Below are 18,750 nucleotides of genomic sequence, written 5' to 3'. Positions count from 1 at the left end.
TACTTTGAGCATGAACTTCTAGGAAGTGTTCAGGGGTGTTTATTTGGACTAGAATTGAGAACAGGAATTATATTTTATTTCTTAAAAGTTAGTATATAAGATTAAAGACTTTATACAACTTTTTGGAGAACCTTCATATAGCTTGATATTACAGAAAAGACTGAGGAAGCATCCTTTGCCCTTAACCATAAGGACCTATGAAAGCAGCTCCTTATTTATTCCTTTGGTCTGGGACTATAAATATTTGATCCTACAGTGCATGTGGTGGATTAAAGTATCTTTCTTCTGAAAACAATAGTATTCAAGATAGTCAACTGTTAGGGCAGAGCTCAGTCTTTTTTTTTCTGACAGGGAAATGATCACTCCTAGTCCACAAAGGGAGGACTTGTCTCCTAGGATGTTTTGGCTTCTGCTTCTCTGGGCTATGAATAAAAGCTCTTCTTTGCTGAAGCAGTTGCAGTTGAACTAATAATAGTGGGATATGGTTCCTGTAAATGGAAGCATTAGGTTTATAAGTTTGATTTGGCATGTGTAGATCCTTTTAAGGATTACTGTTGAGTCACTGGAATTTAGAGAGAGGGAAGTGAGAGTGACTGACCTACCCCAAGGTATGTGGGATTGCCCTTTTCCTTATAGATAAAATTGGAATTAGTTTTATTTTCCTTCCTAAAATGGGATGGGGCTTAACTGTTTAAAAAGGGAAGGATATGCTTAGTAATAAGATTGTAGGTGAAATTCAGTTACATTAAATGCTATTGCAATAAAATTTTACATATAATCTGAATGTAAGCCCTAATTCTGCTACTAGTTAGCTGTGTAATCTTAGCACTTTAGTTGTTCTAAACTTTTCTTTATCAGTAAAATGGGAATGATAATAGGAAAAATCAAGCTTGTGTAAGAATTAAATAAAAAACAAAAATGAAAGTCCATTGTGTTGGAAAGACTATATAGTAAGGTAAGGTATTGTATTAAAATACATGCAATATTTGGGAGATTCTTGTACTAAAATATTATTTGTTGTTTATCTGAAGTTCAAATTTAACTGGAGGTCCTGGGTTTTCTTTTCTCTTTAAAATTTTTTTTTAATGTTTATTTGGTTTTGGGAGAGAGACAGCAGGAGAGGGCAGAGAGAGAGGGAGACACAGAACATGAAGAAGGCTCCATCCAGGCTCTGAGCTGTCAGCACAGAGCCCCTCTGGGGCTCAAACTCACAAACTGAGATCATGACCTCAACCAAAATCAGATTCTTAACTGACTGAGTCACCCAGGTGCCCCTATTTTTTCTTTCTTAACCTGACAATTCTAATATTATAGTATTCTAATGTATTCTGTGACTGTGAAACAAAGAATATTGTCACTAAAAGGAAGAATTTTCAGTTGCTTCTTTCTCTTCATTCTCTTATTTTGATATGGAAAGCAAGGAAAGGTAGGGTTTACTGACTTTGACTATAGTAGTGGTCCTCGGATGCTCAAAACTATTTCCTATGTATTTTACAAATTAGAGATTCATTTAGAATACCAAGTTATTGAATTAGATATCCCTTCATGTAATCTACCTTAATCCGACTATATAAAAATCTAATAACAAAATGTGATTATATAGAATATTTTATTTTTTTAAGTTTGTTTATTTATTTTGAGAGGGCGAGAGCATGAGCAGGGGAAGGGTAGAGAGAGGGAGAGAAGGGGAATCTGTCAGCGCAGAGCCTGATGCAGGGCTCGATGCTCTGAACCGTGAGATCATGACCTGAACTGAAATCAAGGGTCGGACGCTTAACCAACTGAGCTGCCCAGGTGCCCCTATATAGCATATTTTAGTGGAGACTGTGGCTGGAGAGAGATTAGCAAATAGATACTACCTAGGTATTGGGAGTTTTTAAGTGTAAGAGGAATACCAGAAGGGACCTAAGATGACCTTGCCTATTTAATTATTTAAACACATAGTACTTTGTGCAGAGTAGGTGCTAGGCCAGAGATCTGAGCAAAGCATTGAAACGTTTTAGTAGTAAACTTTTGTGATATTTTGTAAGAGCAGTTAGTAATTTTACTGCTTCCAGAGATCAAATAGTTGAGAAGAATTTTAAAATTTATAGTTACAGAATGTCATGTTCATACATGTTTTTGTCAAAAGCTTGAGTAGGAGTGAAGTAATCCCATTTAGAAATTGAGTTAACAATTTGCAAAAACAAGAATTTTATCTGTTGGGTCAAGTCATGACTAAATCTATCCAGCATTTGATTTGTAATTATGATCACAGAGTATTATGTGGAAATGTATGATTGCCTTCACTCCAAAGTTTAAGGTTATGTCAAGAGTACATTTACCTTTATCAGTGTGAATTTATTTAACATTTTTGAAAACTTATTTAAGCTGTGAATGTTCATTGATTATGGAACAAAATCACACCTTAAAATTTGGATCTAAATGTTCTTTTTCTAATTTTAGTTGATTCTCATGGAATTGGTGTTAGCAAGTCTATATATACATATTCTTTAGGATCTTGTTCCATCTCTTTTCTGATCATATCTAGTTGTCAGTCTCTTGTTCATTTTAGTTAACTATAGCTAGATTAGCTACACAGTAATTTCAAGGCTTTATTTGCCTTTTTTCTCAGGCACAAGGAAAGGTGGCCTACACAAATTCACCATTTAAATCACTTGTCAAGTAGTTGGCTCAATTTTATTTTCTCCAGAGAACACTAGACTTTGAAATAACCCTGATAGGTATTTTTCTTTTTTTTTTTTTTTTAAATTTTTTTTTTCAACGTTTTTTATTTATTTTTGGGACAGAGAGAGACAGAGCATGAACGGGGGAGGGGCAGAGAGAGAGGGAGACACAGCATCGGAAACAGGCTCCAGGCTCCGAGCCATCAGCCCAGAGCCTGACGCGGGGCTCAAACTCACGGACCGCGAGATCGTGACCTGGCTGAAGTCGGACGCTTAACCGACTGCGCCATCCAGGCGCCCCCTGATAGGTATTTTTCAAATTCACTGATTATATTAATGAGGTTCCATTTTTATGATAATTTAAAATTAGGAATTTAATTGGGCATTTTTCTATATTATTTATGCTTATTACCCAGAATATGTGACTATATTGTCACATTATTTAATAGAGACATTTGAAATAGATACTATATATGGGAAGTTTTTAGGCAGTAAATTGCTTATTGAACAGATTAATCCTGTGAATTCTTAATTATTTTAAGATATAAAACAATATCATTTATTCATTAAAAAAAATTTTTTTTGACGTTTATTTATTTTGGAGAGAGAGAGAGAGAGGCAGAATGTGAGCTGAGAAGGAGCAGAGAGAGAGAGGGAGAGACAAAGAATCTGAAGCAGGCTCCAGGCTCTGAGCTGTTAGCCCAGAGCCTGATGTGGGGCCCGAACCCATGAACTGTGAGGTCATGACCTGAGCCGAAGTCCAACACTTAACCGATTGAGCCACCCAGGTGCCCCCATGGTTTATTTTGTTTTATTAAAAATTTTTTTTAACATTTATTTATTTTTGAGAGACAGCACAAACGAGGGAAGGGTGGAGAGAGGGAGACATAGAATTGGAAGCAGGCTCCAGGCTCTGAGCTGTCAGCACAGAGCCCAACGTGGGGCCCAAACCCGCCAACCATGAGATCGTGACCTGAGCTGAAGTCAGACACTTAACCAACTGAGCCACCCAGGTGTTCCAAGACAACTTCATTTAAAAGCTAATGTTACTTTATTTAACTAAATATATATATATATATATATATATATATATATATAATGATTATTGAGGAACCAAAGACTTTTAAGTAGGTCTATCAATATTTACCATATTAAAAATATAACTTGAAACACTTAAAAATTTATCAGTTAATTCATTTAAAAACCATAGTACTGAAAAAAAATAAAAACCATAGTCCTAAACCCATTACATGTTAACATATATAACATAACTATTTTCCAAAAAAAAATTTAGTGATAAAAGTGGCATTGTTTTACATTTTGTATATGTCTTTAATGCCCGACTTAATAGCAAACCAGAATTCTTATATCTGCTTTTACATTTAGACTATTGCAATTTTATCACATGTTATATAGCTACTGGAAAATTATACATTCATGAGAGAATGAGAATGGAATAAGGTATATTTGTTATTAAAATAGTTTTTTTTCCCGGGCGCTTGGGTGGCTCAGTCGGTTAAGTGTCCAACTTCAGCTCAGGTCATGATCTCATAGTTTGTGAGTTCGAGCCCTGCATGGGACTCTGTGCTGACAGCTCAGAGCCTGGAGCCTGCTTCTGATTCTGTGTCTCCCACCCTCCCCCCCACTCCCACTCTCTCTCATAAATGAATAAACATTAAACAAATTTTTTAAAATAAGCAAAATAAAATTGTTTTTTGTTTTCTTGTAGACCCCTGCAAGGATCTCAGGGACTTCTTAGGCATTCCCCTACCACACCTTGAGAACCTCTGTTCTAGATAATATATACATCTGTAGAAATGAAAGACTCAGAAGAAACTCTAGATAAAAAGATTTCTTGAAAAAAACTGCATCTAAAAGATTAGTAATTCCACTGTGTCATTATATCCAGTTTGTGTTCATAGTTCTCTATTGTCTCATAGTTTTTTTACAGTTTATTAATATCAAGAGTCAAGGTTACACTTGTTACATGTTACATTTGGTTGATATGCCTTTTAAATTGTAATCTGTTGGTTCCTCTTCCTCTTTTTTCTTTGTAGTTTATTAGTTGAAGAAATTGGGTCATTTGTCCTTGTACAGTTTCCCTTTTTCTGGTCTTGGCTGAGTGCATCTCTGTGGCATAGTTTAACATGTTTCTCAATCTCTGTATTTCCTGTGAATTTGTAGTTAGATCTGTAGAGCCTTGATTAGATTTGGCTTTAGTTCTTTTTTGGCTAAATTTCTTAGGTGACTATGTGTATTTTCTTTCACATTCCACCAGGAGGATGTCTTTTGTGATGGTAAAATCAATCAGTCTCTTCAGGTTTTGTTAGCCTAATTCATACACCATAAAATTTCATATTAGCTTTTCTGTAATGATTTTAGGATCTGTTGCTAATTGTTGCCCTAATCCAGTATATCATTTGGTGTTGCAAAAGATGATATTCTTTTTTTTTTTTAATTTTTTTTTTTCAACGTTTTTTATTTATTTTTGGGACAGAAAGAGACAGAGCATGAACGGGGGAGGGGCAGAGAGAGGGAGACACAGAATTGGAAACAGGCTCCAGGCTCCGAGCCATCAGCCCAGAGCCCGACGCGGGGCTCGAACTCACAGACCGCGAGATGGTGACCTGGCTGAAGTCGGACGCTTAACCGACTGCGCCACCCAGGTGCCCGCAAAAGATGATATTCTAATAATCAAGCCTGTTAGCTGGGATTCTTCAGTAAAGAAGACCTGTTCCTTCATCTACTCTTTCATTAACCTGAAATAACATTTGTATAGAAAGGGCCAGAATAAAATTTTTGATATTTTTTCCTCTTTATATGCAAATTTCCAGAATAATTAATTGGTACCCTAGCAACTTCCAAAGATGATTAGAGAGTTTGGGTTTTTGTTTTCTGGTTTTCTTTAGATTTGAATTTACAGTTTTTGCCTTCCCTTCCTTCATCATTCCTTTTGGAATTCATAGTTGTCCTATCTTTTGACAAATTGAGGCCCTTTGATGTTGGCTCTCTTGCCTTTGGCACAGCCTCAGGAGATTTTGATCGTTTACTTATTTCCTGGAACAAGATGTGTTAAGCTCATCTTATACATTTATTTCTCCAGACATGAATAAGGAATGTGACCCTAGTTCCTTTCAGTGGGAAATGGTATTTAGATATCATAATCCTGGTGACATTTATATTCATTCCTACAAGGTTGTCATTATTGATAGGCCTTTTGGTGGACAGAGCTAGGGAAATTATATTTTATAGGAAGGAAAATAATTCATGAGTTCTGGATGCTATTTCAAATTCAAATGTAAGATTACAGAGATTTTACTTTATTTTTTATTATACATTTTTTTCTTAACACTGAAAATATTGGTTCTAACAATGTGGTTATTAAATCACAAAATTTTAGGGAGGACCTGTTCTGTTTTATTAGAAGATTGGGGTCTAAAATACCTAAAGGGACCAGGTAACTAAACAAATAAATCAGGCCTGCTGTGAGATTGGCAGGGGCTGATAAACTGGAGAGCCTATGTCCCGCTTAATGGAAGCATGTGTGATTGGCCCCAGGTGATTTTTAGTGAGATAAAATACAGGCACAGTATTGCTTGGTTTCCACATTAAAAATTTAATGTTACATTAATTTCAGTTGTATGGATAGTGATTCAACAAATCTATATCTTATACCACACTCACCACAAGTGTACTACTGTCTGTCACCATACAGTGCTATTACAGTATCATTGACTATATTCCCTCTGCTGTGCCTTTTATTCCCATGACTTACTCATTCCATAACTGGAAACCTGTACTTCCCACTCCCCTTCACCTATTTTGCCCGTCCCTGGTCCTCCTTCCCTCTGGCAACCATCATTTTGTTCTCTGCATTTTTAGGTCTGATTCTGCTTTTTGGTTTTTTTTAAATTTTTTTTTTCCTGATTCCACATATGAGTGAAATCATATAAATATAAATCATCTTTCTCTGATTTATTTCATTTAACATAATACCGTCTAGGTCCATGTGTATTGTCACAAATGGCAGTCTCATCCTTTTTTATAGCTGTGTAATATTCCACTGCACATATACATTTGTGTGTGTATGTGTGTATATATATATACTTTTTTTATATGTGTGTACACACACATGTATATATACACACATCACATTTTCCTTATCCATTCATTTGTTCATGGACACTTAGGTTGTTTTCATACCTTGGCTATTGTAAATAATGCTGCAGTAAACAGAAGGATGCATGTATCATTTTGAATCAGTATTTTTGTTTTCTTTTAGTAAATGCCCAGTAGTAGAATTACTGGGTCATATGGTAATTCTATTTTTAAGTTTTTGAAGAACCTCCCTGCTGTTTTCCACAGCGGTGATACCAATTTACGTCCCCATCTATAGTATACAAGGATTCCTTTTTCTCCACATCCTCATCCACTTGTTATTCCACTTGTTATTGTCTTTTTTTCCTTTTTTTTTTTTTTTTTTTTCTCTCCAGAGAGAGAGAATCTTAAGCAGGCTTCATGGTCAGTGTGGAGCCCGACAGAGGGCTCAATCCCATGACCGTGGGATCATGACCTCAGCCAAAATCCTGAGCTGAAATCAAGAGTCAGATGCTCAACCAACTGAGCCACCCAGGCATCCTTGTAATTGTTTCTTTATTTTAGCCATTCCAATAGGTGTAAGGTGATATCTGCTTGTGGTTTTGATTTATATTTCCCTGATGATTAGTGATGTTGAGCATCTTCTCATGTTTCTTTTGGCCATCTATATGTCTTCTTTGGAAAAATGTCTATTTAGGTCCTTTTGTCTATTTTTTGATCAGATTCTTTTTTGTTGTTGAGTTGTATGAGTTCTTTATATATTTTGGGTACTAACCCCTTATCAGATGGATGTATCATTTGCACATATCTTCAAATATCATTGCAAATATCTTTCAATAGGTTGTCTTTTTGTTTCATTGATGGTTTCCTTTGCTTTCTTTTTATTTTGGTGTAGTCCCAATAGTTTATTTTTGCTTTTGTTTCCCTTGCCTTTGGAAATGTATCTCAGAAAATGTTGCTGTGGCTGATGTCAGAGAAATTACTGCCTGTGTTCTCTTTTAGGTAGTTTTATGGTTTCTGATCTCACATTTAGGGCTTTAATCCATTTTGAGTTTATTTTTGTGTATGGTGTCAGAAAGTGGTCCAGTTTCATTCATTTACATGTAGCTGTCCAGTTTTCCCAACACGATTTATTGAAGAGATGGCCTTTTCTCCATTGTATATTCTTGCCTCCTTTGTCATAGATTAATTGACCATATAAACATGGGGTCATTTCTGGGCTCTCTGTTCTGTTCCATTGATGTGTATATCTGTTCTTGTGCCACTACCATACTGTTTTGATTACTACAGCTTTGTAGTATACCTTGAAGTGTGGGATTGTGATACTGTTACTGAAAAACCCAAGTTCAGATGCTTGTTGCACAAAAAGCCAATGCTCAAGAGACGAGTTTTGGTTGGAAAGGAATATGAGCATTATTCAGGCGGCCCACCACCTGGGGAGATGGTGGACCCTTGTCCAAAAACCAATTCTGAGGTTTCTACCTGGCCCAAAGATTTTTAAAGGAACTTTAGGGCAGTTAATCAGTAAAAGGGGAGCACAATGATCTGTAATACTTCTTGATTGCATGCATGCAGATTCAGTGGTGCCAGCTACAGATGTTATCACAATGCCTGGGGCAGTGGGGAGAGAGGTTGTACAAGAGAGTTTCCTTCAGGGTTTTTCTAGGAAACAATACACGATCTATAGATATACCAAGAAAGTTTTAGTTAATTGATCACTCAGCTAAAGGTGCTTGCTAAAATTTACAGACTACTAAATTGTCCAGAGGGCTAAGGCAACACAGGCAAATACTTACAGCTTTGTTTTTCTATCTCATGATTGCTTTGGCTATTCAGGGTCTTTTGTGGTTCCATTTAAATTTTAGGATTGTTCTAGTTCTGTAAAAAAATGCTGTTGGTGGTTTTCACATTTTTAAAAAGAAGTCACAAATCCAGATATATTATGTGAACTTATATTTAGCTTTTAAATATTGACAACTAATTCAAATTTTTTAAAAGTCCCATTTGGACCAAACAAATATTTTCTTCCATAGGCCATTAGTTTGTGACTTCTTGTGGAAGAGCTCTAAGGAACTGATGGTTAAGCTAGCCTTCTAGACCTCAGGCAAACTGAAAAATAAAATGGGAAAGAGTAGGAGGAAGAGGACTTAATCATCTTGGTTTTGCTAATCATGATGCATTTATTTATCTAACTTCTCTTTTTGAGCTTTTTAAAAAATTTAAATAGCTCTATTGATCATTAATTTTGTTTTTTGTTTCTTTTTTCACATTCAAAATAGGAACTGACACCGTCTCAGAAAAGTGGTGGGAATGTTCTTCAAATGATGTATGAGAAACCTGAACGATGGTCTTTTACCTTCCAGTCATATGCCTGCCTCAGTCGAATACGAGCCCAGCTTGCCTGTCTCAATGGCAAGCTCAAAGATGCAGAGAAACCTGTATTATTTTTTGAACGATCTATATATAGTGACAGGTATATATAAATAACTTGCACTTATCATTTTGGAATCGTGGCTTGGAATTGACTTTTTTTTTCTGTTTCCTGGTAATCAAAGTAATAAGAGAGGCTGTGTTGAGGAGAAAAATTACCTTCAGCAATTTGGTAATCATGACATTAGGGAAGTACTAGTATTAATAATTATAGCTTCCATGGAAGCTTTAGGGAATATGATAGCCATTTCATTCAAATTTGCAGAGAAGGTTTTTTTCCTCTAATGCTCTTAAAATTCTCATCTACTCTGGTTAAATCTGGATCTATATTCTAGGCTGCATCTTGAGCCAGATCAAAAATCTCTAAGGGAGCCTCAGAGTTACCTTGTTTATGCAAAGATTCTTTTAAGCTAGAGTGTTGGCTAAGAACAACGGTTCTCAAACTTTTGGTCTCTGGACCCGTTTCCGTTCTCTTTTTTTTTTTCTTTCTTCCTTCCTTCCTTCCTTTCTTCCTTCCTTCCTTCCTTCCTTCCTTCCTTCCTTCCTTCCTTCCTTCCTTCCTTCCTCCCTCCCTCCCTCCCTCCCTCCTTCTCTTTCTTTCTTTCTTCCTTTCTTTCTTTCTTTAGTTTATTTATTTATTTTTGAGAGAGGGAGAGTGCGCCCACACGTGAGCACACAGGAGGGGAGGAGTGGGGGAGGGAGAGAGGGAATCTCAAGCAGGCTACACTGGGCTCACATTCACTAACCATGAGGTCACAACCTGAGCCAAAATCAAGAGTTGGACACTTAACCAACTGAACCACCCAGGCACCCCAGGATCCCTTTCTATTCTTAATAATTATTAAAGAGCCCAAAGAGCTTTGTGTCTTATTGATATTTATGTTATTAGAAATTAATGTTGAGAAATATAAAGGACACTTATTTATTTAAAATTAGTAATACTAAGCCCATTACGTATTAGTGTAAATAACATACTTGTAAAATTGTATTTTTCAAAACAAAAACATTAGATAGAAGAGGATTGTTTTACATTTTTACAAATCTCTTTAATATCTAACTTAATAAAAGACAGCTAGATTCTCATTAAAGCCTTCTCTATCTGTATACTATGTTCTTTTGGTTGAAGTCTAGTGTATAAAGTAATCTGGCCTCTCACAGAACTTCTGGAAAGGTCTTGGGGACTACCAGGCATTCTTACACTATATTTTTGAGAACTGCTGTCCAAGAACATATTTCTTATAGTTGGAGATACTATATTTTTTTTTTCCTGCTAAGTTATTATTTGCCATGGATTTTGGGAGAATGTTCCATGTCTAGTTAGTAGATCTCCTTTCTATTTCTTTGTGTTTTTTGGAAAGGAATTATGTGTTGATGTAGACTCTCTTTCAGGTATGTTTTTGCATCTAATTTGTATGAATCTGACTGCATGAATGAAACAGAGTGGACAATTTATCAAGACTGGCATGACTGGATGAATCACCAGTTTGGTCAAAGCCTTGAACTGGATGGAATCATTTATCTTCGAGCCACACCAGAGGTGAGACTTAAAATTTGTTTACTCCATTGACAATTTAAAGTAATATTTAGAAGTCCTTTTAGTGGTATGCAGTGAAGGCAATTTAGTTTAGCTCCACTCCCTGCTCTACTCCCCACATGCAAATTAGAAATTCATAACTGTAGAGAGAGGCATTCTCTTTTCCTCAGCAAAGTAGAAGCCCACATTGGCAAGTTGCTCTTTTAGGCCCTTTTCTCTGTGCTTTCTCCATTTTCTTCTTTATTCCTTCCTGACTTTTGGAAGGTCTTTTATCTATCACAGCTAGATTAAAAATTTTGCTCAAGTAACTGCTAGAGTTTAGGCTTCTTGGTGTGAAACTTTGAGTGTTTAATTACTGCTGAGTTTCCAATGCCTAGAATAGGGCCTGGGTATGTAGTGGGAGCTCAGTAAATATTTGTGAATGAATTAACAAAGTTGATGGAGGTCCATTTTAAGAAATCCTTTATAGTTCATGGCTTGGAATGGGTAGGTAGTAGCAGCTTCAAGTGAGAAGAGACTTAAAGGACCATTGCCATTTTCACTTAAGGGAGCTTACTTGAAAATGTGCCTTTCATGATAGTTTGTAATATAGCTATTCTTGTTTTTATATGAAATTATGTCATGAGTCCAGGAAGACTAAGTGGATGCCCTTCATAAAGCTAACCTAAATAAGAGCTTACGTTTATTAACACATTTCTGGTTTTGGTGCTTGCATTTCAGTTTTGCTGTTTTTTATTCCTGTGTCTTCCCTAAGCCACAAAGTAGGCTCTGATGAATATAAATTTCATGACTTCTAGTCTGAAAGGATACTGTGTGGCTATTGAATCGAAATTTTCAAAGAAACTAGGTTTCTGATTCCAAGTGATGATTTTGTTCTTTTTAAATTCAAGAAAGCCAGAATTTAGCAGTAATTTTGAAATTCACTTTTATTTTTGAAAAGAATTTTTTTTGTTTTTAGTTACGAACATAGCAAGCGCAAATGTTGAAGAACATAAAGAATGCTATAAGATATAGTCAATGTCTTAAAGTCTAACACAAAGCTGTTTTCATCAGTGTTATTTATACTGTCTTTTGATTGGAAGATCAACTAAGTACTTGAAAAGAGGATTTATAATAGATTTTGAAACACATTTTATATATTGAACTTTTTACCAAACTTATTTTATACAGTATTTTTCAAGTATGGATCCCATAAGTTTATAGACTTGTTCTGATCGTACTACTTGGTTTATAGCCACCAAATGATTGAAAAGCACAAGAAGGGGAAAAATGAAGTATTTCAACTTTCTAGAAGGAATAAATGGAGATGCTGGCTAGCATAACTAAAGAGACACTAGAGAAGAAAACTTTAATGACAGCAGACAAGAATAATTGTTCTTTGCCCCCCCCCCCCCCACCCCTTTCTTATTGCTTGCTTTTAGAAATGCTTGAATAGAATATATTTACGGGGAAGAAATGAAGAACAAGGCATTCCTCTTGAGTATTTAGAGAAGCTTCACGATAAGCACGAGAGCTGGCTCCTGCATAGAACCCTGAAGTAAGACCTCCTTATTCTCACTTACTATCCATTTCAAAGATCTTTAACAAGTCTTAATCTAAAACATGTACAAGTTTTCATTTTTAGCCCTTTTTCTTTTAAGTTAGTATTTTAGGATCTCCCAGAATTAGGTGTGAATTTTGATTCTTTTTATTGTAATGAGATCCTGTTTCCTTAAAGTTTTTGTAGCTAATCTCCCCCAGTGTTATTGACAGCATAATAGATGGAATTTAAGTGGTAAAGTAGGAATATATCTGTGTGTATTATTTAGGTACTGTCTTTCAGAGAGAATTTAAGATAAGATACTTTAAATTTATTTTTTAGATCAAGGCTTAGGTAGTAGTATAGCACAGTTGTTAAGAGCATGGACTTCATTGTCCTTAGTCAGATCTTGGTTCAAATCCAGACTTACTAGTGTGCAACCTTAGGCAGTCTCTGAGCCCCAGACTGACCTCCCTGGTCTTTAGTTTTCTCATCTTTAAAATGCAAACATTCCTACGTTATGGTATGATTTTAGTTTTTGAGAAGAATTACACGTCACAAGCCCTAGCTTTATATATTTTATACCTGAGATTTTTAGATATTATTAATATTATTATTTAGTAGTAAATCAAGGTGAAAAAGAAGGGGCTACCAGATAAATTTCTGACAGGATGATTTTAATATAAAATGACTGACAACATTTTGATTTTCCAGAGATGGTATAAGAGTTTTTAGTGTTTCTCTTTTATTTATTGTTTTTTCTAATTATTTTGTTCATCTCTCTTTTTTTAAAAAACAGAACCGACTTTGATTTTCTACAAGAAATCCCCATCTTAACACTGGATATTAATGAAGACTTTAAAGACAAACACGACAGTCTAGTTGAAAAGGTAGATTTGTACAAAGACTCTACACTAACATTTGTTTTGTCTTGTCTAGAAAAGTGTTGTAACTTGTGAGAAAACAACTTTCTAACAGAAAAGAATATGTAACGTTACAGTAAGAGACAGTTAAGAGCTTCAGATGGATTTAGACTTTAGACTCTAATCCTAACGTCAAATTCTAGCTTTGTGACCTTAGCTAAAATAAGGAGATTCTTTTATCCTTTGGTCCCTTTATCTCTAATACAGGGATGATCACATTAACAAAAGTTCTTGCTCATCCCCTTCTCTGCTTTGTTTCCTTTTCTTCTCCTCTTCTCTGTATCACCAATCTTTAGGTACTTTCATAACAAACTACTTATGAAATAAAATTTATCTTTTTCAACTAAATTCAGTATGGAAGATACTTGAAGTTGTAGGATATGGATTTTATCCATTTTTATATTAGCTCAAGTCTTGAGATTAAAGAATTTTTAGTTTTGACTTTTATGTGGGACCTTGTCAGTGATAAATTGGCATGCCTGATCATTGAATCATTATCGTATTCATAGTTAATCTATCCTCCACATATTTGGGAGTTGACTATATTCTATTAATGAGTGTTGCTTGTAATGATAAAGGGAGTGGCAGAAAACCTATTGATGTACACTTGAGAGAGAATAATAATGGGAATCATATAGTAAAGATCCCATTATCCATGTTAATTAACTTGGTGATGATCCAAGGTCTAAAGAAGCCACAGTTTTTTGCTTTGTTTAGTTTAAAAAAAATTTTTTTTTAATGTTTATTTATTTTTGAGACAGAGACAGAGCATGAACGGGGAAGGGTCAGAGAGAGGGAGACATAGAATCTAAAGCAGGCTTCAGGCTCTGAGCTGTCAGCATAGAGCCCGATGCAGGGCTTGAACTCACGGACTGTGAGATCATGACCTGAGCCGAAGTTGGGTGCTTAACCTACTGAGCCACCCAGGCGCCCCTACTTTGTTTAGTTTTGAGAGAAATTTGATTTTTTTTCTCCTTCACAAAATATATATTTACTTTAACAGGAACCTGACATTCATAAAGGCTATATCTCAAGAATTCTGAAAATGTCAACATTTATTATTTAACTACTCTGTAGCATGTAGTTGCTTTTCCCATGATATAAAGTAAAGCATATTTGGAAAATTCAAACGACCTCTTTATACCATTAATGATGTTAAAAATATAGGATACAATTCATTTATGATACTATTAAAATAAATGAAAATTAAATCGGCCATTGCCTTCAGAGTGGATCTATAGGACAGCTTCTTTATCTAACACCTTTGTGTTTTGACTAAGAATCACCTTTAAATGTTACTGTTTACTTTTACTTTCATTAATAATGCTAGTAGCTGGCTTTCTCTTTTTCCTTATTGAAATACATAACTGACATAGTATGTTATATATAGTTTCAGGTTTACAACATATTGATTCGACAGTTCTATATATTCCACAGTGTTTAAGGCAGAATCTTTGTTTCTTCAGAAGAATTACTGTGTCATCTAGAATTTGTAGAGAACAGAATCTTGTTGCATTGTGATGTTGGGCGGTTGGTTACGTTCACAATGTACATGACCCTTCCTTACATATTAACATTACAGATTGTAAATATGATTCAAATTTGTGCTTCAGAAAAATTACAAACTTTGCATGTCTGGACCTTTCAGAGTTGTTTAAACCATCACGATTACTAATATTTTTGGTGCTAAAGCTGCATGTCATTGGTCTATGTTATTATAAGGAGATTATGAAATTTGTGTTATGGCTGTTAAAGAATTATATTAATCTTAGATATAAATAACTCCTGTAATGACATTTTAAGTCATTTATCTTTTACTACTGAAGTATTTAGTAATATTTCTTTGAAAATAAATGCTGTATCTTTGTGATAGAGTTACTTATACAGTTGGGGTCTTCAACTGTTATGTACTATAAAATAGGGATGAATATTAGATATTTCAGATTTGTCAAGGAATTATACTAATATTTATTTCCTCCCTTCAGGTCAAAGAATTTTTGAGCACTTTGTGATTTTGCTGAAGACTACAGGCAGCCAAATGATTCCAGATACTTCAGCTTTGTGTATCTTCGTCATTCCATATTCATACAAGTCTCTAGAAAACCCAGGTTTTTTACCATTTTTATTTCAAGAAAAAAATAATTGTTTTGATGAATTCTATATAAAAGCTTACGAGTAGTTTCTTTTCTTTTTTGCTTTACAAAAATGAAGACATTTAATTATCTCTCACGACAGAAGTCTGGAGGTAGATGTTTCCAGAGTAAGTGCTGGCTAAATTACATCATAAAGGATCCAGCCTCCTACCTTTCCCTTCAGCAGGTTGGCTTTTTTTTTTTTTTTCTTTTCCTGGTGCTTCTTATTTCACTGGTGACCAGTGTCTTAACTGGGAACTTTAATGTTACATAGTAAATGGTAAGGTGTCCTGTGTAAATTAGTGTACCTTTTAAAGGTGAAAAGTGGAATTTAAAGAATCCCTAAAAAAGGATTATGAAGTTTTAAATACTTTTGATCACATGTGTTCCCTTCCTTTTAATTTATGTGGAAGATAATACCAGCTTAGTATTTAATCACTTCATTGATATTTATTAATGGGCCTCTAACACATTAACAAAGGAGCAGGTCAGACTTTGTTCCCATTTTGTAATGGCGAAGCCTAGCTTATAAGTCATTTAATCTTTTTTCTGCTTTTATTTCTACATCTGTGGTATGGGTGAGACTTCATTCATCTTTTTTCATGGGATTTTAGAAGATTAAAGAGGAAATGATAACTTAAAATGTTTCTGTAATTAAAAGATAAATGAGTATAAAGGTTCAATTTATATGGAGCTTAGTAGCTACCTACTTTCTGTCTTCTCAGACTATTCTTTTTAGAATGGGATATTAGTCTTATAGTTAAAAGATTGGTTTAAAATATAACTGTCTTTAACTTATTTGAGGTGAAAGTATAGTTTTCCCTAAATTTCTTCCTATTTTCATAGGTAAAACGTTAGTGGAACATAGCAAGGGATGTTTTTCCATTTTATTTTTTATTGACCCTGTACTGGGAATGTCCCCTGTAATGGGAGCTAGTTTTTCTTTAACTTTACATGTGGTAAGAAGTCAAAAGAGACACAAGGTAGATTATCTTCTTAGCGGTGTAGTCTCTTTTGTCCAGCTCTTTTTTTTTTTTTTTTTTAAGAAAATAGCTTGTCACATGGTAGGGTTTTTTTCCCCCCCAGTGTTTATTTTGAGAGAGAGAAAGCTTGTATAAGTATGAGCAGTGAAGGGGCAGAGACAGAGGGAGAGAAAGAGAATCCCAAGGAGACTCCATGCTGTCAGCCCAGAGTCCCATGTGGGTCTCGATCTCATGAACCCTGAAATCATAATGTTAACCTAAATCAAGAATAGGATGCTCAACCAGCAGCCACCCAGGTGCCCCTCTTTTGTCCAGCTCTTACTTCTTGCCCTATCCTGCTTTCCTTACTGTCTGGATTAATTAGGTAGCCTACTGTTTTATTTAATTTATTTTTTTTAAGTTTTTATTTATTTTTTTCTAGTAATCTCTATACCCAACATTCATCTCAAACTCACGACCCCAAGATCGAGAGTTGCATGCTCTTCCAAATGATCCAGCCAGGTACCCCAGCAGCCTGCTCTTTTAAAGTTTAAATGAAAGTCACAACATTTCTGCTTTGAGAACATCATGATCATTCTTTACTTCACAGTTTGCTGTGCTTCTCTGTAGGGTTATAACTTAGATTTTTTTTCTCTTCCTTTAAATTAATGATAATAATGGTCTTGCTTTATATGTTCTATATTTTGAAAGCATTATCATTGTTGTTAAATATATATTAGGAAAGACATTAGGAAGACAAGGAGGTAGAATAGTTGTAATTTTTAAAAATCTGCATGGTTTCATTTTAGGTCTAGAGATAAAATGTTTTTTCAAGTTTGTTCAGTTAAGGTGCAGTGTTTTTTCTATGTTTTTAACCTTTCTACTTATATTTTAGAAAAGCTCTGTTTTTGAAATGAGTGGAAGAGATACTTTGCCTTTGAAACTATCATTTTCCTTTTTAAAATGTCATTTTTGTTTTGTTTTGATAGTCTAAGATGATGATTTTGTAGGTTAAACAGTCTAGATGCACTGATCTTTGTAAGGGACACTTTATTTCAAATCCTATATTCTTCATGAATATTGAAATTGTCTCATGATATTGTATGGGTATTTTTTGTTTGTGTTTGATACAAATGAATTTGTTTAAATATTAGCATAATAAATAAATACAATCTCATGAACTGTGATGGAGCTATACTCATTGAAATGATTACATCTTTTAAAAATTCTACTTTTGAAGAAAATATTATGAATATAAAAAGGTAACAAAGGTTTATATATATTACATTGTTCTGCTTTAGACATAATTTAGAGATTTTTAGTAACCTCTAGAAATGTTTAACTTAATGACTTTATATCTGTAGAATTGAAAAAAAAAGCTTAAAAAATTTATTTGTTATGATTCAAAATAAAAGCTGTGCCATTGAGTGGGTACAAGAGTGTTGAGCCTAGTGGTCTGTATTATCTCTTGGATCCTATTTCCCGTTTCATTTCATGTTTCATCAGAGTGCATGTACTACTTTTTATACTTTACTCTTCTAAGAAGGTAATTTTAATTGTACAAGACATTCCCTCATTCAGAATATTCTCATCTGTGTCTGAAACTTTAAGCACTGTATACTGAGCCCCCTAGAAAATAGGTCTGTCATATTTTAAGGGACAAATCATCCCAAAGCATTTTTTTATATAGAGATACAAATTTTATTACCTCCAGAAAATGCTAAATTAGACTACAGACTTTGGATTTTACCAGTCTTATCCTTTTTTTTTTTTTTTAACTTTTTAATAGACTTTATTTGTTAGAGCAGTTTTAGGTTCACAAGAAAATTAAGTATAAAGTAGAGTTCCCATATACTCATTGCTCCCATATTTGTACAGCCTTTTCCACTATCAACATCCCCCACCAGAGTGGTACATTTGTTTTAATCAGTGAACTTACATTGACACATTATCACTCAAAGTCCATTGTTTACATTTAGGTTTACTCAGTGTTGTACATTTGTGTGTTTTGACAAATGAATAATGACATATATTCACCACTGTAGTATCATACAAAAATAGTTTTACTGCCCCCAAAAATCTGTGCTCTGTTCATCACCCCATCCAACCTCTGGCTACCACTAATCTTTTTGTCTCCATTGTTTTGCCTTTTTGAGAAGGTCATATGATTGCAAGTATTCAGTATGTAGCATTTCAGATTGGCTTCTTTCACTTAGCAATTTGCCTTTAGTTTCCTCCATGGCTTCTTTCCATGTCTTCATATAGCTTGTTTTGGGGGGTTTTTTTTGGAGGTGGGTGCACTGAATAATCCATTGTCTCAGTATACCATAGTTTATCCACTCTCCTGCTGACAGACATTTTGGTTACTTCCAAGTTTTGGCAGTTATGAATAAAGCTGCTACAGACATCTGTGTGTAGATTTTTTAAAATGTGTATTTATTTTTGAGAGACGGAGTGCAAGCAGGGAAGGGTCAGAGAGAGGAGAT

General features: G+C 34.7%; 1 protein-coding gene across 1 annotated transcript in view; it reads left to right on the top strand.

The window, feature by feature from the left end:
- The window catches only part of DCK (deoxycytidine kinase), a 33,789-nt gene extending 16,338 nt beyond the window's left edge, over positions 1–17,451 (top strand). The window contains exons 3-7 of the mRNA XM_058722328.1: positions 9,044–9,237; positions 10,584–10,731; positions 12,150–12,265; positions 13,047–13,137; positions 15,156–17,451. Coding sequence (XP_058578311.1) covers positions 9,044–9,237; positions 10,584–10,731; positions 12,150–12,265; positions 13,047–13,137; positions 15,156–15,182 — 576 coding nt within the window. The 3' untranslated portion in view covers positions 15,183–17,451. The remainder of the gene's footprint in view (positions 1–9,043; positions 9,238–10,583; positions 10,732–12,149; positions 12,266–13,046; positions 13,138–15,155) is intronic.
- The last annotated feature ends 1,299 nt before the right edge of the window (positions 17,452–18,750 follow it).

Source organism: Neofelis nebulosa, chromosome 3, assembly GCF_028018385.1.
Source record: "Neofelis nebulosa isolate mNeoNeb1 chromosome 3, mNeoNeb1.pri, whole genome shotgun sequence".
Lineage (NCBI taxonomy): Eukaryota > Metazoa > Chordata > Mammalia > Carnivora > Felidae > Neofelis > Neofelis nebulosa.
Note: the sequence above shows the minus strand (reverse complement) of the source record. Positions and strands in the feature narration are given on the sequence as shown.